At 42.4% G+C, this 22,054-nt stretch overlaps 1 protein-coding gene across 1 annotated transcript in view; it reads left to right on the top strand.

Annotated features, from left to right (window-relative positions):
- The window catches only part of LOC311040658 (cholecystokinin receptor-like), a gene marked incomplete at its 5' end in the record, with an annotated part of 38,414 nt that overhangs the window by 5,656 nt on the left and 10,704 nt on the right, over positions 1-22,054 (top strand). The window contains one exon of the mRNA XM_084050987.1: positions 12,494-12,742. Coding sequence (XP_083907113.1) covers positions 12,494-12,742 — 249 coding nt within the window. The remainder of the gene's footprint in view (positions 1-12,493; positions 12,743-22,054) is intronic.

The following is a 22,054-nucleotide window of genomic DNA, read 5'->3' as shown; positions in this document are numbered from 1 at the left end:
CACACACACACACACACACACACACACACACACACACACACACACACACACACACACACACACACACACACACACACACACACACACACAGTGTCTCTTGCAAACATGCCATGGATGAGACAGGTCTCGTCTCTGTAATATCTTAAAAGCATGAAGCTTGTGACCTCCCCCCCTCGCGGACTCTGAGAGTTTGACACCGCTAAACGAAACCGCTTGAGCCGTTTGCAATGCTCATTCAGCCATGCAAGGGATCTATTGATCTGAAATGTCCTTCATACGAGTCTGGGGAGAGGTGGCGTGTAGTACAGGCTAGTGTAACCACAGCTGAGGACGGCTTCACCCATTTTCAACCTTCTAACCATCTAATTGCTCCTCACTAATGCTCATTATAATATGGTACACTTTTTGTCTACTTGGTCTGCGTCTCAGAGGAGGGCTGTGGACAGGCCAGAAACCCACCTACCAGTGACATCATCAATGGGGAATCCAAGCTAATAGAAACTGCAGGCTTTCAATTCCTGGAAAGTTAGCATGCTATAATGGAAGCCATTATTATCGCCTGTTTGAAAAAAAAGGGACTGTACAGTATATAGTGGATTGTAGGGCTGTCCACTAAATAGGAATGTGGAGCTGAGTGGGACGAACGAAACCACTGTACCTTGAGACTTTGTATCTGTAATCCAGACTGGTTGACCTGGTGGCTTAGATCTCGCACACACCGTGTGAGCTTTTGTTGAAACTTGCAGTGTCCTTTATCCTCCTCCTTTCTTTATCTGCAATGACAGTGCCGTCTGGAAGATCTGGGGTGAGTAGAGAGGATTCTTGGGCACCCATGGTGTACGAAGTCTCCTGCCCATGAGGAGTTGAGCAATGAGCAGGACTGTAGGCATTAGCGAGTGGTGTAGCTCTATAGGCCAACAGAGCCAGGTGCGGAATGGATCCTTTGGCTTTCTTTAGCAGTGTTTTCACTGTCTGGACGTGGCATTCCGCCTCTCCATTACTTTGAGGCTCGAGCGAACCTAGGGCTGCTAGTGACGTGGCTGAACCCGTAGGCTGCTGCAAAGTCATTAAACTCAACTGTTGACTGGAATAATGGGGACCATTGTGGCTGAGAATATTGATTTGAGATCACGTCCTCGGATCGTGTGGGAGTTAGTTGCAATCTCCACAAACCTTGAATAATAATAGTGGGTAGTTGTCATGGTTGAGTCCGAATAAATCAGCTCCTACTTTTTGCCATGGTCTCTCTGGGAGCTCACTGGACATCAATGGCTCCACAGGATTGGCACGTTGTTTGATGCCTGTTTTGAAATTTCTCACCGGCTCGTTTAATTGGCTGCTCAAGCCAGGCCACAGTCTCTCTGGCCCGCTCTCTGCACCTGGTCATCCCCTGATGTCCCTCGTGTAGTGCATCTAGGACAGAGTTGCGAATCGCGGTGGGAATGACTAGTCTGGAGCCCATGAGCAGCAGTCCATCTTGAGCCGTAAGTATCTGGCCAGTATGCTTTCACTGGGCCTGTGATCTGGCTGCGTTCAGGTACCTACTTTGATATACAGATGTTTCGACCTAAGTAGGTCTTCTTAAGGGCTTGACATAACGAGAAATTAACCTCACAGTTGTCTCGCACGCACGCACACATGCACTCAAGCACGCTCTTCCATTAAAAATCAATCGGTCGTGTTTAAACATAACAGGAAAAAAAGAGATGGCAATGAAACTTTGAACTTGCTGTCAGCTGTAATCAATAATTAACTTGGAGTGACAGAGCCACAGAGGCCACGTGTGCTCTATGAGTATCCTCTGATTTAGCCAATGGCAACCGATGTGGCCGGTGTTTGGGCTCCAGGGGCGGTTCCAGGGACGGGCTCAGCCTAGCGTCGATTATATTTGTACAATGTCTCACAACTCAAGCAGATAAAGTCTGTAATGGTGTTACTTTTTTCGCTCACTTTATGTGTAACTATTTTTTACCGTTCTCTGATTAATTTGGCTATAACATCAGTGGTAGGCAGCTGCTGGCAGTGTAAAAACTACTGTTTGGATACATGTGATTGTTGACCCACTAGAACCCATGATATTTTCTAGTAAAGCTTACCAGAACTCACTCCACCCGTGGCTTACAGGTTGACCCTGTGCATCACTGCTACTTTGCATTCTCCCGACAAGTTTACATTTCTTGAAAGCACAACACAACAGCACCCATTGCCATACCGGCTAACAGCCTGTAGATAACATCCGCATCCACCTGAAATGTCAGACATGTCAAATATGTTATCTGGTTCTTCAGTTCAAGGCACAAAACATCACACAGGTGTGCTGTTTCTTATCTTCCACTCAACTGTGACACCTTGTATGCAATGTGGTTATTATGTTACTGTCAGAATTCCAAGCTTTCAGAAGCACCACAGCACAAGAGCAGTCTTCAATAATTACAGTACAGCCTTTAACTCCGCTTGCAGGTGTGGGCCCATTGTTTGCACATGAATGTAATTGTAGATAGCAGGTTGGACAGATTTTTCTTTTTCATTTATTTTGTAAATAATTGAGTCTACTTTTCTCTTTGTTTTGTTTTCAGACTTGATAGAGCAGTGGTTCTCAATGTGGGGTCCAGGGACCTTATACCACATTTGGTATATCCAAATGGACCCTCACAGATTTTTAACTGGACCAAATGGGACCCATATGGTTCCATTTGATTCCATTTGTACACTCTCAGAGTTATGGGGGTCCTTGAAATTATAAAGTTTGGGAACCACGATAGAAGACTGGAAGGGAAGATGTCTTTTTCTCATGACTGCTCCAAACGGTCATCTCACTGCTGAAATTATGATCAATCTCCTCCTCCTCTGCCCCTTCCTTGTAATTATGAAGCATAATTAGTTCTATGCAGTTGGTTTGAATGATTACAACACCAATGACCTACAAGTTTTCTAACTTAAGGATTGATGAAGCAAAGTTTTTTTTTACTGCTTCGAAGTAACACAATTTAACTTGCGTGCTTTGACAGGGTCTCAAGGGAAATTGAATATGTACTGGGCTTGTTTATATGCTGAAAACGGGCTCTTTCCAACTTATGTTTAAAAAGGAAAGTGGAATCAATATTGGCATCTTGGGATTCCATTGCGGGAAGGACTAATTGAGTTGAATTGTGCAGACTGTAAGTGTATGTCTCCTCATTAAACTGATCAAATACGATACGCCGGTTTGCGTTTGCACACTGGACGCTATGTTAAATAACTGTATGAATTATTTTAGCCACACTTTGGTACTATATATCACAGACTACACTTGTGTAGTCTACAAGCTCACAATGCGCCGCGATGCAACGCGTTGTGAGTTTGTAGATCAACTACTTTTTGCCGCTCAACAGTATCGTAGATTGTACGACAAATTAGGAAACAGGCTCAACCACATGAACCCAAACGTCCCTATTCTGGGCATGTCATAAATGGTGTATATTCAGGGCAAATAGGTGAACATTCAATGCAAAATATGCAAACATTCTGCAAAACAGCAGATCTACCACAATGCATTGCAATGCAACACAATGTGCTTGTTGTAGATCAGCTATTTTCGCCATTTGATGTACAACGAAGTATAATGTTTTTAAGTGGTTAGGTGGTTATTTCAATAAAAGGAAACATAACAAAAATATTATATGTATCTCAAATTGTCATCGATATGTTTTACACAACTTTCCAATCTGTCAACAGTATATCTAAACTGTGTTGGTCACGTTAAAAGCTATAATGTACAGTATGTGTTGATATGATGTGTATCACAACCAGTTATCCTACAAGTCAATGCTGAACAAGTCTCGAAAACAGTCACTGTCATATCATTCATTGATCAGAGACTGTATTCCTCGTCCTTGACTAAAATGCGTTCAAGTGGATGAGGCTTTTCCGAGCACTATTGATTGGGTCGGGGCTGAGGGACGTTCCAGGCTACAAGACTTGTCATCACAGCCCCTAACCTAAACTATGTGGATGGATCTGGGGAATTAGTGAATTCAGCCACCGTTTGATTAGCTCTGACAATATGAAGGAAGTTGGGTGAAATCTTCTGTCCTGCTCCATGATCAGACACGGAGGGAATGGCAGTATATGTGACTGGCAGCAGAACACCTTATCGTGTTGCGTGAAGCAGAATTGACATGTTGTCTTGATGATGTGCCCTGGGACATAGCAGCCCTCTATTAGTTTTTTAAATTAGAGTGCAACGTTTACATAAACATGTCCCCAATAAACAAATCAACAGAGATCATAATTTAGATAGTAGAGTCTCACATGAAAATAAGCTGTCAATCGCTTTAATTAAGCACTTCCCTATTTTGGGCATGTCTTTATAGGTGATCTTTTGTAGACGTGTGGCACAATGTGTGCCATCACAATTCGTTGTGAGCTTGTAGATCATCTACTTTCCCTATTCGTAGTATGACAGTATACAGTATAGGGCTTAAAGCTACACTATGTAACTTTTTTAATGAATGAAATTATATTTTGACCTGTCTTTCTGGTAGTGTATGTTTGCACAATATTACTATAACTTCTGCAGTGGTTGCAGTTGGTCTCCCTGCTCTTCTATTGAGACATTTAGATCCTGTGGTCAGGTAGACCCACTACTGGTTGACAAGTGGTACTGCCTGAGGTCAAATTGCAATTTATCCCCTGACCAAGCAGGTGTGCTCTATTAGCTCTATTGCGTGTTAATTTTATTAAATAGCTAATATTAGTTGGGTATTAGGTAAGAATGTCAGCACTTGTGCAGGGGACCTGTGTTAAAGTGTTAGAGATATGAAAGTTACAGAGTGCAGCTTTAATACATGCAAGAAAGTCACCAGAAACACCTTTATTTCAATACAATTACTACTTTTTTTTTCAAAGCAAAAGCAAATTTCTAACATTTGCTAATGTGTAAATGACAATAAAATATGCAGGAAAAAAAAATCTATCAAGCTGTTTTTGTTGGGAGAAATTAAATATTTTTTCCAGACTCATAGATTGTTTGTTTGCTTTGCTTTGGGGCTGACTGTTCTGAACTAGATACATGGTCCTGTAGGATGACCTCGAGGTTGTTTTGCCACTGTGCTCATAGCCGGTTTCCTGTGTCCCCAGATGACATTGTTGAGTCAAGTGTCAACTCAACAAAAGAATATGACATGAGTGATGTGTAGGAAGTATAAATTAGCCATTTTAAAAGTTCTCCCTAGTTTCCTATCTATTGGTTGAGCAGTTACACATTAACCCACAGGGTAAAGTGCTTCTGCTAGATTTCAGAAAATGTGTTTCCGTACGTGAGTAAACTGTTCAGGGAGTGCTTATTTTAAGTGTCAGTGCTCTTCAGCTATCAGTGTCATAACTGAATATCCGGAGAATAATACCAAGACACTTTGACTCTGAGGAAAAATATGATTGCCTCAACATGTATTGAGGCAAATGGCTAAATAACCTAATAACCTGACATTTAAATTAAGTTTCAAAATGTATTTATTTATTTTATTTTATTTTATTTCATTTCTTTAAGTAAAACAGTGAAATGAAGTGAACCAAGTCGCTAAGCTCTGATTAAAAACATAAATCAAATGCTGGCTCCCTTTGCTTTGAATTCAAATAACCTTCAATGGGTTTTTTCCCACCATTATTTAATGACCCTTTTAACAATTTATGATTTTTTTTCAGGCTATGAATTGGCCCCATGCCGTTTGTGGGAACTGGGTTTCAGCTGCCTGGTTAGGGACAGGTTGCAACCAAGATCACTTGACTATAACCACAAGTTCCTTGTTAAAGACCACAATGGAAATAAGCTGTCTTGCTTTATTGTGTTTTATCCTTTTGACGGATATACAAATACATGTTTAAGCAATTAATCAAATCAATAAATCAGTGCTAACCCCACAGCAACATCCTGAGTGTTAATGTAACTCTAACTATAACTAACAGTTTATATCTAATATAGTGCATGCTGTATCTAACATCATATACATCTAACATAGAACATACTGCATCTAACCATGTAGATCTAACACTGTACATCTAACATAGTGCATTTCCAGGGGCAATGCACTCAGTACAAAGGTGGTGGAGCACTAAAGTTCATGACTGTAATATAGCTCATATCTGATCTTACACACAGATTGTCACTTATTGAGCCAAGAAAGCAACAAGACAAGCTTGTTCTGAAGACACAATTAACCACTTAAACCATCTAGGACCTGAGTTTGCTCTTTACTTGGACCGCTTCTTTTACGTACTCTAGACCAGGGGTCTTCAACAGGGGACATAAAAGTTTAATCTCCAACACAATTGTATACAATATGTAGTGGGGGTCCCTGCTTCATCCCTCTCCCAGCTAAGGGGTCCTTGGACGTTGAAGTCAAAACTAGCCGATCTACTGTACAAGCAACAAATTGCGACGCGTTGTGAGATTGTAGATCGGCTATTTTTGGCTAATGTTCCCCCAAGAATGTGGATGCTGGGGTTCATGTGGTTAAGAAACCTGGTTGCCAGTTGTGACACAATGTTTCAGCACCAAGGACAGCACTGTAAGTTGCACTATGCATCGATTGGCAAATGGTTCAGCACCACCACTGATGGACAGCGTGCACATTTTGACCATTCCTTTTTTACACAGGGATAAAATACCCAAGAGAGCAAAGCAGAGCTGCCGCCAGTCTCTATGTAGTCATTATGTTTGTAGTTAAGCCATTGTCAACGCCACAGATTCAGCAATAAATGCCAAGGGATATAACGCACACACTATACAGTGCAACGGTGAAATGACAAGCTACGTTGCAGTTGACAAATTAGTTGTGGTTTTGTAAAACATTTTTTGTTGCAGTAAAACACAAATGACAAATTTCTCACAAAATACAAAGTTGTCTGTTTAAACATCAAACGCCTAGTCAAAGAATACAATGATAAAACAGACACACAGTGTAAGCAATATAGACACATCAAGCAGACTACAGCGACAGACAAACAGATAAGATAAGCAACACAAGCTCGGATCGATTCCAGGATAAACTTAGATCCAATTATACATCCATTTTGCCATGTTCTATATTGTGTAAAATAAATGTTTTTTTCTTTTGGTTGATATACCACCTTATGGGGCCCCTATTGAGCCATGGCGCCTGGGGCGCTTGCACCCTTTGCCCTTGTGGTAGCCACTACTGAGCATATCGTATCTAACATAGTTTACCTCTAACATCGTGCATGCTCTATCTATCTGTGTATATAACAGTGCATGGACTGTTATATATGGACCTCCTTTATAAGTGAGCTGGACAGTCATTGGGCCTCATTCGCTAAGATGTTTGTTTCGTAAATAGTGTGTAAATAAAGTAAAGGTGTGTATTTTCTCTAAGCACAATCTGACGTGCGATTCACAAAACGGGGTGTAAATCTCTGATTATGTGCGGATCACAGGTGTTTCTCATTTTTGTCTGAAAGTCACGAGCTCGCTCCTGTGTAGATCATCCAGGCCCCATTTAACACCAAAAGGCAACCGGAAAAATCGTCAGACGGAAAACGTCATCACACTTAAAAATGGACAGATCTACAAGCTTATAATGTGGCGGTACGCACCCACTTGACAAATTGTAGATCAGCGCAAGCGAGCTGCGAGTCCCTCATGCGATGGACCCACTGAATGTTAATAAAGTAAATAGCCTACTCTCACGTGTAATGACAATAAGTAGTTAGTTTACAAATTTTAACCTCACGACCAAAGGCTAATAAAACTTGGAATGGATATTATATAAGCCCTTTCTACTTAACAATTGCTCACTCACCTTTGCCAAGGTAAAAAGATGATGCTGGAATCCGGCAATATCCGATTTCTTTTTATCAAAGCTTTATTGATTACTGAGGTGAATCTGTCCTTTGGACGAACCCTCCACTGTCCTCCATCGGAATTGGAAATGGAGTAATGGACACAGCTAGATTTCATCCATACTGTATCCTCTTCAGATGGTAAGACTGCGTTCATGTGATGTGGTCAATATCATAAATTAATTGCATGACATTGGAGTTAGCACGAAAACCATTAAGCGAAACTGTGGCAACACTTGCACTGGCGTGTTTTGCAACGGCAAACACGCCGAGGGAACTAATAATTCAGCTCTAAATGCGTCAACCGAAAATAAATAAAAATCAGTTGAATTTTCATCATGTCTAAAATCGTTTGACATATTTTTCTTTTCTTTGTGTTTGACAAATGTTGGGCACATATTTAATTTGAGGTTGGCACTATTGTAATTGATTTTGTATGAAGAATAAGGAATTCTAATGACATACGCAAGCTTTGGTCCCATGTAAGTCTGCCTCCGAGCAGACGTGAGAAATTCACGGACAAAAAAAGATAGATGAATCAGACTCGTAACGTGAGAATTTGCGTAAATGCCGGTAAGTACAAAATATGGACGTAAATGAGCTTAGTGAATGAGGCCCATTGTCTTTTAATTTTACTGTTATTGTAGCAAACACAGGGTACATCAAACAGTGCATACTTTATCAACACGGTTTATGAAATGATGGTTCCAGTGCTGGCTGAGCCCGGTTGTAAAATCCTTCTATGAATGCATGAAATCTCTGTGTGCATGTGTATCTGTCCTTCGTGAAACTCAAGGGTTTACAGTTATTATAGAGCAGCTAAAGGGGTTGTAACAACGGCCCTTAGCTGTTATAAAATTACTGTAAACAACGTCCTCTTGGGGCTTACTGCTTACATCTAAGGCCAGGTACACACTGCAGGACATTAGGTCCGATATTGCTGTCGCCGACCTTTTTTGGCGCTCGCCGACAAAACCTCCCGACCTGACGCAGATCGGCCTTTGATCGGCGAGATAATGCTCGCTGTGTGTGAAAGGCTCCGCGACACGATGTGGCCGCGATTCTCCGCTCTGCGACGGCTTTCCGACCGTTTTCAGATAACTAAGGGCAGGTACACACTGCAGGACCTTAAAGTGGTCGGGGGGTCATCTGATCGTTAAGCATAACACACTGCAGGAGTTTATTTCTTGAAATCGGCTGTCATAATATCGTTGTGGTCTTCACAACACGATTGATCCCCGACAAGGGCTGACACACTGTAGGATAGTTCACTAGGATGCTATCTCCAGAGTCAGACCCAATACATACATTTGTGTTTATTCCAATTCATTTTAATCGACGTATCCCGTGATATGCCTCTCTCCCTCTCCCTCTCCCCCCGGGCCCTCTCTCTCTCCCCCCTCTCTCTCTCTCTCTCTTGCTCGCTCGTCAAGAGCGCAGAAGCGGTCAGTGCCATGTCTGCTTATTATAAGCGACTTTGGGATTGTTTTTCTGTAAAGTTGCTTGAAAGTGTAGTTGTTTTTTTTGCCTTGTTTCCTAATGTTGTTTGAACCAGTTGTTCTCAAACATTTTCATGGCAAGGACCCCCAAATTAATAATAATAATTAATTGTCCACAGAGGCGCAGACCTCCCCCTTCTGAAAACATGTTGTGCCATAGACCCCCATTCAAGATCTGTGTGGATTTTGTAAATATCCCCCCCCCCCCCCCCCCCAAAAAAATGTCTTCTTTAAAAATAGCCTATCTACAACGTGAGCTTGTAGATCGTCTATTTTCAAGTATCCAATGTATTTGTATATAGGCTTAAAGTGCTCATAGTCGCTTTTGTTGGGCTTGTTTTCACAAACCTGGTTGCTTATTTCTCTCGCAAAATCTGGCAACACAGACAACGACACACACACACACACACACACACACACACACACACACACACACACACACACACACACACAGAGAGAGAGCGCTCGCTCTCGCTCTCTGTCTCTCTCTCTCTCTCTCTCTCTCTCTGTACAATTCCTCTAAAATAAACAGCCCACCAGGCTCGCTCACTTTCTCATTTTGTTTTATAATGTTAACTTATTAGAGGACTGGACGGTAATATTGCGGTAGGCACTGTTTGTTGTGGTCAGGTCCAGCGAGGCTCCCCTATAGCCACGGTGGCTGTAATGTGCTCTCATTGGCTGTAGCGTGCATCTCCTCGCAAGGTGCTCGCAGCCCCGTTCATAGTGTATGATATTGTCTGTTGTCCTGTCCCAGACAGAGATGAATATCTAACAATTTAGATATCTGAAAACGGTCGGAAAGCCGTCGCAGAGCGGAGAATCGCGGCCACGTCGGGAGGTTTTGTCGGCGAGCGCCAAAAAAGGTCGGCGACAGCAATATCGGACCTAATGTCCTGCAGTGTGTACCTGGCCTTAGGGCAGGTACACACTGCAGGACATTAGGTCCGATATTGCTGTCGCCGTCATTTTTTGGCGCTCGCCGACAAAACCTCCCGACCTGACGCAGATCGGCCTTTGATCGGCAAGATAATGCTCGCTGTGTGTGAAAGACTCCGCGACACGATGTGGCCGCGATTCTCCGCTCTGCGACGGCTTTCCGACCGTTTTCAGATAACTAAATTGTTAGATATTCATCTCTGTCTGGGACACTTCAAAATAGACGATCTACAAGCTCACGTTGTAGATAGGCTATTTTTAAAGAAGACATGGGGGGGGGGGGGGGGGGGTTGTGGAGTATTTTCCAAATCCACACACATCTTGTATTCTTCTTTCAGAAGGGGGAGGTCTGCGCCTCTGCGGACAAATATTAATTTGGGGGTCCTTGCCATGAAAATGTTTGAGAACAACTGGTTCAAACAACATTAGGAAACAAGGCCAAAAAAGCAACTACACTTTCAAGCAACTTTACAGAAAAACAATCCCAAAGTCGCTTATAATAAGCGGACATGGCAACTCTGTCACAGCGGAATCAGCGCACTTGCCATGAGAGAGAGAGAGAGAGAGAGAGAGAGAGAGAGAGAGAGAGAGGGGGGGGGGGGGGGGGAGAGGCATATCACAGGATACGTCGATTAAAATGAATTGGAATAAACACAAATGTATGTATTGGGTCTGACTCTGGAGATAGCATCCTAGTGAACTATCCTACAGTGTGTCAGCCCTTGTCGGGGATCAATCGTGTTGTGAAAACCACAACGACATTATGACAGCCGATTTCAAGAAATAAACTCCTGCAGTATGTTATGCTTAACGATCAGATGACCCCCCGACCACTTTAAGGTCCTGCAATGTGTACCTGCCTTTACACACTGCTGTTATGCAAAGTAAACTCATTTCTTAAACTGTATCTCTCATCTAAATGGACTTCTTCTGCATAGCACACACTTCTGACCTTGGCCTCAAATTGGCCTCACATTGCTCTTTGTCAATTCTTCTTTCCCATAATTGCCTGTTTTACATCCAAGTAACAATTAAATGGAAGCCAAATAATGTAAATACCAGATGAAATCAGGGATGCACCTATCTTTGCACAGTCCATTGGATCAAAAGAAGTGAAAATCAAAGCACAGTCTGAAGTTTAATCAAACAAAGGTTTGAGCTCAACATTGATCTCAACATTTCACATTTAGCATTGAATATTAATTTAAAGTTGACTGGGGCTCCCACATGGCTCTATACTTAGTCTGATCCTTTTTTCCATCTACAACACAAATCTGTTTGCAGAAGCCCCCAATCCGTTGCAATTTGACATGTTGTGACTGAGCTTGTATATTGCCTATTTTCACCGAATACTCGCCCCCAGAATAGGGACGGTGGGGTTCTGTGTGGATATGAAACAAATATAAATGTTGCATGTTGGTTGTAACCTGGTTAAATTTCCCCAGAAACAGTGTGCGAGTGTAAGGTGATTTGGAGCCTCTGTTCTGCAGCCTGATGGTGCTGGAACCCATGCTGTTTTAGAGTTCACCTACATCACTCTTTTTAATCAGAGGGTATCAGTCTCAGCTCGATACTCGAAAGTATCCTGTCAGATACTCTCATCCTCAAACACTGGAGCGCTGAAGGGTCAGTGTGAGAGAGCAGAGCATCCCTAAAGCCCTCGGGGTCTCCTGTCTCACATGCACCGTCTCCCTGTAATGTTTCTCATTTCATCTTTCTGTCTTGTAAGTAACAATTAGAAAGCAAAGTTATAGAAAGCTGTAGTTTTGTTGGTCTTGTCAAGAGCAGATGTGATACAGTAATGTGAGAGCAGAATTATGATTCTCTGCGCATTCACTCAAGGTGGAGTCCAGTCTCCCAGGTCGATAACCATGCACGTTCTCTTCAGTTAATGTCCATATTAATACATTCTCTTTCGTTCATATCCATACACTCATAGTACATTCTCTCGAGTTAATGTTCCTTTGATCTGTTCAGACGAATTTTCTCTTCTTTTCACACACACACACACACACACACACACACACACACACACACACACACACACACACACACACACACACACACACACTTCTCTCTCTCTCTCTCTCCCTCCATCTCTCTACGTCTCTTCTTCCTTCAGAGTTGGACTCATTGTAGATCTTAAAGATCTACAATGAGCTAATGAAAAATGCATGAAAGCATGAATGAACATTAACCTCTATCTCCCTCTCTTTCAGATACGGGCTCAATTCGCATCCTGCTCTACTCTCTCATCTTCCTCCTCAGCGTGTTCGGAAACCTGCTGATCATCGTGGTGCTGATGCTGAACAAGCGCATGCGGACCGTCACCAACTCCTTCCTGCTCTCACTGGCCGTCAGTGACCTGATGATGGCTGTCTTCTGCATGCCATTCACCCTCATCCCCAGCATCCTGCAGGATTTCATCTTCGGAGCCGCCATGTGCAAGATCTTCACCTATTTCATGGGTAAGAAAAGAAGAACGTTTGGGGCTTCTCGATAGCCAAGTGGTTAGGGGGCGCAGGATCAACATGAGCAACATGAGCGCAGGATGCCCTGTTCAGCAAGTCCCTGGTTTGATTCCCTGCCGGCTGGACCATTTGCTGTGTCATTCCCCTACTGTCTCTTCACGTTTCCTGTCTCTCTCCAGTGTCTCTATCAAAATATAGGCTAATAATAGTAATAATAATAATAATAATAATTAATAAATACATTTCACAAGCCAAATAGGATTTTGTAGCTGTCGGCATCACAGTTACTTTTCAGGAAATGGAGAAGTTCTTGTTAATACTTTTCATTGGTTTATTATAAAACCCACAGACAGACTTAACCATTTTTCAACCTGACGTCCCTATTTTGGGCATGTTATTATAGGTGAAAACTTTCAAATATTTTCAAAATATTTCAAAACTTTTAGTAGTTTGGGGAAAAAAGCTTGTAGATTGTCTATTTTCGCTTCTGTCATGTGAGTACAAGTGTAATTGGGCATTCATTTATATTTGAACAACAAAAAACATACTGTAAGGGGCTCAGGAGATAGATCGGCCACTTGGGATGGTTCCCAGTTCGATCCCGAGGTCCCCCAGAGTTGTCGAAGTGTCTTTGAGCAAGACGCTGAACCCCTAATTGCTCACTAAGAGCAATTTGGTGCCTTGCATGGTTTCCTCTGCCATCGGTGTATGAATGGTGTGAATGGGTGAATGTAATGCACAATCATTGAAAAGTGCCTTGGATAAAGGTGCTATATAAATGCACCATTTACCATATAAATGCACCATTTATAAAAAGATGGAAAGTGGAGATTCAAGGTTTCTGCCAGACAGCGATGATTAAAAATGAAAAATACAATCTCTCAGTGATTGGATGGTAGCCTGGCAAAGTAGCCGACTGGGCCCCAGTCAAAACTGACCAGTATTTTGGTTAGTGGCCAGTGTTTATTTCACACTCTGGGGATACATTTCTAGAAGGGGAGACCTGCAGCATATGGGGGACACAGGGTGAACACTCTGGGGCAGGTTTGATAACAAGCAGGCAGGGTTACAGGAGCTTCTGGAGCCCATTATGTCATTGATGGGCACACATGAAATGTGCATTGCACGAAATAAACCGTGGCTCAAAAGCCCCACATCTATGCCGGCCAGGTTTTAATTATCGGTTTCTGCTGCAAAGTAACCTCAAGGGCCCTTTCTCCAGTGGCCACTGGCATCTGGGCCTGTCTGGCTTAAAGCCAGAGTCTCCACTGTGTTTAGGATATTATGGACACATTCTGCCAGACCATGGCTTAGACCAGTGGGCTGGCATAGTGGGCTTATGGTTATTGATTACAAATGAAATGTGTCTTCTGCCCCCCAGAAAAAAGCTTTGTCCAGTGTTTTGTTATCATTGATAAGATTTTTTTCTTTATATGTTTTTTGCTTTATGTATTTAGACAGTGAGCCAGAGTCTCCACTGTGTTTAGCATATTATGGACACATTCTGCCGGACCATGGCTGAGACCATTGCACTGGCATAGTGGGCTTATGGTTATTGATCACAAATATAATATGTCTTCTGCCTCCACACAAAAGCTTTGTCCAGTGTTCTGTTGTTATTTATAAGATTTCTTTTTAGGACATTATTATTAAATATAATAATAATTTTATTATTATTATATTTATTTTTAGACAGTGCAGGGAGAGGAGGGAATGGCATCTGGGACATTGCAATTTATATGTTTGCTTCATTTCATCTACTGGTGCGTGTGCTTCTTGCTTTTGATTTTAACGGATGTTCACAGTATTAGACAGTGGCGTGACGAGAGACTAGAAAGACAGATAGTGGATGACCTGCAATGCAAGTCTTGAACTGAACTGAAACCCACAATGTCACAACGGGGTCTGTTTGTGATTGTGTGTAACATAGTAGTCAAGCCGACCAGAAGCCGAAAGCTTGATTTATATTTGATTGTACACCAGTGCCGCGTGCCGAAAATAGCAGATCTACAAGCTCAAGATCTACACATTGCCGTGCAACTAAGTACAACAGGGCTTTATCGTCTCCCTTGGACAAGAGGAAGGGGGATTCGCCTCTATATATTTGGTTTCCCATGGGTCGAATCCAGGTGTGTACATAAAGCTTGTTTCTCCATTCGGAGGGTTTTCATCCGATGTATGAAAAAGCACACCACCATCATAACTCACGGCGTGACAGAGAATTAAGTGTCTATGTTTATATGAAATGTAGGTAGAATGTCGAAGACAATGGAAGAGAAAATAATGAAAAAGAAGTGCAACTAAACAGACTGTGAAATCGAAACATTAGTTGAGGACGTAGCAAACGATGAACAATATTATTTGGCAGCATAGTAGTGTCATATCAAACAAAAAGAAAAAAGGGAGTGGGAGAAATTGGCTCGTGTCTTGAATGTAATTACATTATGATGTTGGTTCAGTGCAATAAAAAAGCAGAACAGTGCCCATAAGGCAAGAGTCACAGACACTGTCTGGAGGAGGATAGGGGACTATCTCACATATCTCCACTGGACCAGCACAGCCTGTCAGTGGCATTTTCACCATCGTCTAGGGAGACGTTTTTTTTTTTAATGGTTTGGCCCATTCATCCATACTGATTTGCGCAAGCAGGGAAAGGGTGCTTTCTACACAAGAGAAATTTCTATTTCATGCTAATATAATGGGCAATAAAGTAGCAAATTCTTATCTGATCTAGAACAGAATACATCAATTTAAAACTGATTAACATTTATGTTGCTATAACATTATTTTGGACTCAGAACACACACTATTAAAATTGTTACTGCATAATCTCTCCCTCTCTGTTGCCAAAACACACTGCCTGAAAATGTGCATACACTACCTGCAGAGTATCTTTGCTCCTATATTATTTTATTGACTCTTGGTTCAATGAATAGTCCAAATATCATAATCAACATCACCATCATTACCATCACCACCCTAGTATGTGTACAGCATGTGTGTGTATGTGGGAGATCGACAGGGAATTTGTGTGGTATGCTGCTTGACCTCCTTCCTTGTATTGTCTAATCCTTATCAAGTTGACTGTGGTGTTCCACAGGGTAGCATTTTCAGAGTTTAACTACTCGTCAAAGTCAAAGAGCCAATTCAACAAACTCAAATGGCTGCCAGTGGAAAGTCACTTTGTCAACAGGATGAAATTATCCATTATCTCAATGGAATAGCTTGGGCACAGACATTTTATGTTTAAATATCTAATATGGACCGCTAGGCCAGCAGGCACCCGGCTTTATTTATTTTCAATATGACTCCCAGACACGGTGGTTCATCATCGTTTTAGTTTATCGGTGAAAGGATTGAAAATAAGTCTCACCCCAAATAAATGGGTTATTTGCAATTCAATCAATCGCATTTGATACATGGCCCCTGAAGTCTAATATCTTGGCCAACCAATAACCCTGTGGCTGAGTGGTTTGACATTTTTACATCGAACCACTCAGCCACATGGGTATTGGTTGAAGTAAAGGCTGAGTGGTATGCTTGGATGCTTGGTTTCTGGGTTTGAATTCAGGTGGTTACAGCGGGTCAGTGTGCTTGCAGTAATATATACTGTATAATTGACTTCTGTCTCTCTGTTCTGTGGTGCAAAGATTAACTGTTGACTTAAAACATTGTGAGATTGGCTTGAATGCCGTCATGCTAAACCACACACACAGGTTTTGATTGAATGATTGTCTCAAGGACAGCGGGGCACAAAAAGACATCAAAGCAAGGCTGGGAAAGGCTTCTACCAACTCCGTTCCATCTGGAGGTCCAAGCAATACAGCCTTAAAACAAAGATGCTCCTATACAACAGCGTTGTCAAGTCTGTTCTGCTGTTCAGAGAGCTGGCCGAGAAAACAGACATGAGTCGAATGGAAGTGTTTCACAATGGATGCCTCTGATGAATACGCCAAATCTTTTGGCCTAACAAGATCTCCAACAATGAATGCACTGTTCAAGAAAACAGGGAGCCGGAGCATCACCAAGGAGATTACACACAGACGTCTGAGATGCACCACAAAGGTTTCCTTGGTTTAAGATGTGTACACCATCAGGCGAAAGAAAACCTGCGAGGCACAAAACCACCTGCCGCAGAACAGTGACACAAGATGACAGATGAACCTTCATGGGGAAATGGCGCAACATGCCGCCAGAGACCGAATGCAATGAGAGCGCTCATTGAAACCTTATGTCCCATAGGGCAGTGAAACTGGGGGTCGGGGTTAGCCTGATTATCAGCCTGAAGCTGCGTGGAGCTTCAGTCTGACATTGGCTGCAGTGTCACGCGATTACCATGGGGAGTGGATTCAAATTTCCCTAAACCAATCACAAGAGATCTACGGATCCGCCTACATCTGACGTCATCGCACAGCTTGTTTTAGCAGATATTCGCTGATTGGCGTGTCGTTAGACCACTCCCATCTCCGACAGGTTTTTCTTCGACCGTGAAAAGCTATAGGCTCACATTATGACACCAGACCAAGAGGAGCAGTCCACTCAGAGAGTGGGCAGGGTCTATGGTCTGGAACCAGGCTAGGTCGGGGTCCCCATATGATTTTGATGGGGTCCCCAGATGACAGTAAAGTGACAATGTAAGGACTTTTAATAAGAAACAAAAGAAAATAAATGAAATGAAAAGACCATTACGGCATCAAAAGTAATCAACCAACTATACTATAAATACTGGTCAAACATTGGCCAAATTGTCAAATAATAGGCTATAAGAAAGAGGTAATAAAAATTAAAAAAAGCTGACAACGCTGTGAGCTTGTAGATCAGCTATCTTCACAATATGTATCTGTAACATTTCCCACTTGTTACAATAAGACCTTTAAGATCCTTTTTCCCCCTACTGTCAGAACAGAAGTATCACGTTGGAACTCCTGGAACAATCACACACCTTCAGAAGTGTTACCCAACCATGCATGGATGAGTCTCCAATCAAGCCGGGAGTCAAGGTGCCCATTGATCCCTGACACCTATGTCTGCTCCGTCGCATGACAAAGTATAAATTGGGCTTTAGTGAGAGAGAGAGACACCTCAGAGAAAAAAATATATATATGTATTTCTCCATTGTTCCATTGCTCATCTTTGTCTCGACTGTTTTCAGTCGACTGAAATTCACCTTCGACTCTGAATGGGCTGTACGTTGAATAGCCTGGATCCGGCTTGTTTTACTTGTTAGGTCTCTCCAAAATAAAATATATTCGGCCGTATGGAGAAGATTGTATTTTCGCCTGCTGACTCTCCCCATTCCAATTCTCTTCTTCAATTACCAAGCTTTCTAAGCTGCAAGTGACACAGGTGGTAAGACCGTCTATAATGAGCTCTTCATGACAGATTTGTTATCATGTCACTTTGCTGTTATCTCACTCTTTTCAGCTGTGGGGAGTGTTTTGCCCGGCATGCCTGAAGTGAAGCGATGCATCATCTACCTGCTTTCTGCTTTTGTGTTTTTTTCTCTCTTCGCCTTCTCGCCGGCTACAGGTCTGCGATATCAATACGGCCCAGACAGGACATGGCTACGAGCAACACCCTTCATCAAACAAAGCCAGTCGATAAAACGGAATCATTTAGGCTTTTCTTTCCCATTGATTTTGTGCCTGCCCTCAGCGAACTCATCTGTTAACACACGCACGCTTGTGAGCGCACACACACACACACACACACACACACACACACACACACACACACACACACACACACACACGCACACGCACACACAAGCGCACACATATGCACACGCACTTACACTGTGCCATTCATATCTTAAATCCTTCCTTCCATCTAACCACCCATCTACCGCTTTCCATCCTTCTTCCCTTCTATCCATCTGCCGATAAATCTCTCATTCATCCCTTCCTCCTGCTCTCTATCCATGCATTCACCTCCCCTCTCTCCCTCAATTTACATACTTGTTTTCTTCTTCTGCAAAACCTGGCCATGGAGGGCATCTGGCACTTATTTTTTCATAACACTGTAATTGCATTTGTAAGGGTTGTATGCCTTCAGGCTACTTCCAGCCTCTGGCGGCATGCACGTCTCCGGAAGTGAATTATGTGGAAAGAGAACGTGGAAAGTAGTAAATCCTATCTGACTCCCAGGAGCCACAGTATAGATGGGGTTTCTCCTCTTAAAAAAACCCTCAACTCTAAAGCTCAGACCTCCACCACTGCCTCATACCGGAGGTTGAATTTTGAGAATTGTCCTTCCTGGAAAGTCGGTTATTAACCGACATATTGTAGACGTTCATATTATGTTCATGTTTTAATGAAGAAGGAAAGGGATTAGTGCTACTCCTCCAAAGATGGAATGGCAGAAAACATAAGACGAGGACTTTCGCTTAGTTGCCAGGTAATTGCCTTGACAGCTCCTTGTCCATACTCAAACCCTCTTTTACTATGAATCAAACCCTTGGATTTAAGTTTACTATTATTATTATTGTTGTCTCCGCCAGGAGACTATGTTTTTACTTTCCGTCCCCCCCTCGGCCAAGCTAACATTGGTCAAGCCTCACGTGACACGTGACAATACGTTGAAAGAAGTGTGCTCTGATTGGCTAGTGAGACGCATGACGTATAGCGGCCTATAAATAGATGTGTCACTTTGAAAGAGTCTAGGCCTCTTTCAAAGTGAGGTAAGACAGGAGTAATCACGAAATGGCTGAGAAATGGCGGAGTAACACTTAAGACAGGATTAATCAAGTAACACTTAAGACAGGATTAATCAGGAACAGTACTGGCGGAGACCTGTGCTCCGAGGAGCACATTTTCTAGTTATTGTCTCCGCCAGGAGACATTGTTTTCACTTTCCACATGTCAAGCTAACATTGGTCAAGCCTCACGTGACACGTGACAATACGGTGAAATAGTGTGATCTGATTGGCTAGTGACGTATTGCGGCCTATAAATACATGTGTCACTTTGAAAGAGTCTTAGCCTCTTTCAAAGTGAGGTAAGACAGGAATAATCACGAAATGGCGGATACTGTAACAATTGGATAGGACACTTACACAGACAGGACAGATAGGACACTTATACAGACAGGACGGATAGGACACTTATACAGACAGGACACTTACACAGACAGGACGGATAGGACACTTACATAGACGGGACGGATAGGACACTTATACAGACAGGACGGATAGGACACTTATACACAGTAACATGTTCTATTTTTTGTAAGAATTAGAACATAAGAATTAGAACATTCCCAACATTCCCAACACAAGTCTGCTGGCGGAGACTTGTGCTCCGAGGAGCACTTTTTCTAGTTATTATTATTGTTTATCTGCTGGCAGGCGGACCACGGCCACGTCACTCTGACAACCATAAACAAACCATGGCCACATCACTATGAGAACATAACCATAAACAAACCACAGGGACCGGCGGTGCCTGCCGTCGAGTAGTTTGGATATCCAGTTGTCAAGAACCACCGATCCAACCAATAAGCCCATATATGGGAATTCCAATATATGGGCATATACTGATGAGATCAGGGATCTCCATAAATGGGCATAAAAGGAACAAGGACTGACAGCTAAAAATATCTCCATATATGGGCACAAAAGAGACACAGACAGACACGGTACGGGTAATGTCAGAGTACACTATGACTCAGACATATTGGTCGGATTGGTGGTGCGACGTAGGTGTGAGGGCCGAACCTCTTGTTAAATAAAGTGTCTCACTTTAATGCAGAAAACTGCTCGGTGGGCTAAATAAGTAGTCCATAACTCTTGGGTCTTATGTGAAGACTTTCTGTTAACAGTTAACACCTTTGTATTGAGCAGACAGTCTTACCCAGATGAAATTACAAAGTGCAAAGTCGAAGTAAACACCATTATCTGGCAACTCCACAGCAATTAATTGAACTCTGAGAGTCCTGTGTCCAGTCCAAAACTACTAAACTAATTAAATACATTTTAGGACGAAAGTTTATAAAGCAAAGAATGTTGTGTGTGTGTGTGTGTGTGTGTGTGTGTGTGTGTGTGTGTGTGTGTGTGTGTGTGTGTGTGTGTGTGTGTGTGTGTGTGTGTGTGTGTGTGTGTGTGTGTGTGTGTGTGTGTGTGTGTGTGTGTGTGTGTGTGTGTGTGTGTGTGTGTGTGTGTGTGTGTGTGTGTGTGTGTGTGTGTGTGTGTGAGTGAGTGAATTGAATGGAGGTTTTTGGACTCTCTGGCCATCATCCATTTTAGCCGCTCTTGAGAAATCATTACTGACAAGATATGTGCACTTCAACCTTGTCTTGATAATGGGCCCTTAATGGAAGTATATAGTGAAGTAATGCTACATACTGTTGCACACACAAATGCAATCCAGTGCATTAGCAGCAACACAGAGTTGCCCTTTCCCGTAAAGTAGCTTAAGGTTGTTTGTACTGAAGTAATGATTTAGTTGGAGCATGTTCAAATGTATAATAAATCTCATGATACTTTTTCATATATTGTATATGTATGTTATGCTGTAGATGTTCTTATTTTTTTGGGTCCCTTTTAATGAAGGAGTCTTGGTGCGTGTTGAATGAGAATGAGAACGTTACATCACCTGAGCAAGTACACAACCACCTTGAGATGTGAATGTATGCTATGCAACAAACAGCCTTCATAGAGTGACTTGTGAAAAAAAACATTAGTCTTATAATATTTCAAAAGGACTCAAGTGGTTATTTGTCTGAGAAACTCCACTGACCTTGTACTGTCTCTCTCAAACAGCACACTGGCAAATTCTTATCTCAACACTGTGGCACAAAAGGGCCATTTCTGAAGAATTTTCTGATCAAAAAGAGCTGAAAGTCCCTGAGAGCTCACTGTGGATACATATAAAAATATGTACATATAAATTTAGGACTTAGACATTTTTCTTATCTTTTAACTAGCAGGAGACACCAGCCCGATCTGCACAGCGGCAATGATGATGAAGCCGTACCTTTCACTTGGTATCACATATTGTAGTAAATTTGATATCCAAGAGTGTGACCATGCACGCTAAATCATAATGATTTCGCTCTGGTCACGTATAGCCTCTAACAGAGTGGATATGAAAGGAACAGAGATTTCATGTCTTAAATCCTCCAGAGCATGCACCGTGCGCTGCTGATTACGCTAGAAGATACACAGTGGAAAGCTCCCTGCAGATGTTTATTTAATGGAGCTTCTGGAAATTGAGTTGCAGCATGTTCATCGTAGTATACAGTACATGCATACAACTGATTGCCTCAGTGGAGCCAGGAGGCACCTCCATGGTTTGGCTAGAACAGTGGTTC

Source organism: Gymnoscopelus microlampas (assembly GCF_963454915.1).
Source record: "Gymnoscopelus microlampas genome assembly, chromosome: 24".
Classification (NCBI taxonomy): domain Eukaryota; kingdom Metazoa; phylum Chordata; class Actinopteri; order Myctophiformes; family Myctophidae; genus Gymnoscopelus; species Gymnoscopelus microlampas.
Note: the sequence above shows the minus strand (reverse complement) of the source record. Positions and strands in the feature narration are given on the sequence as shown.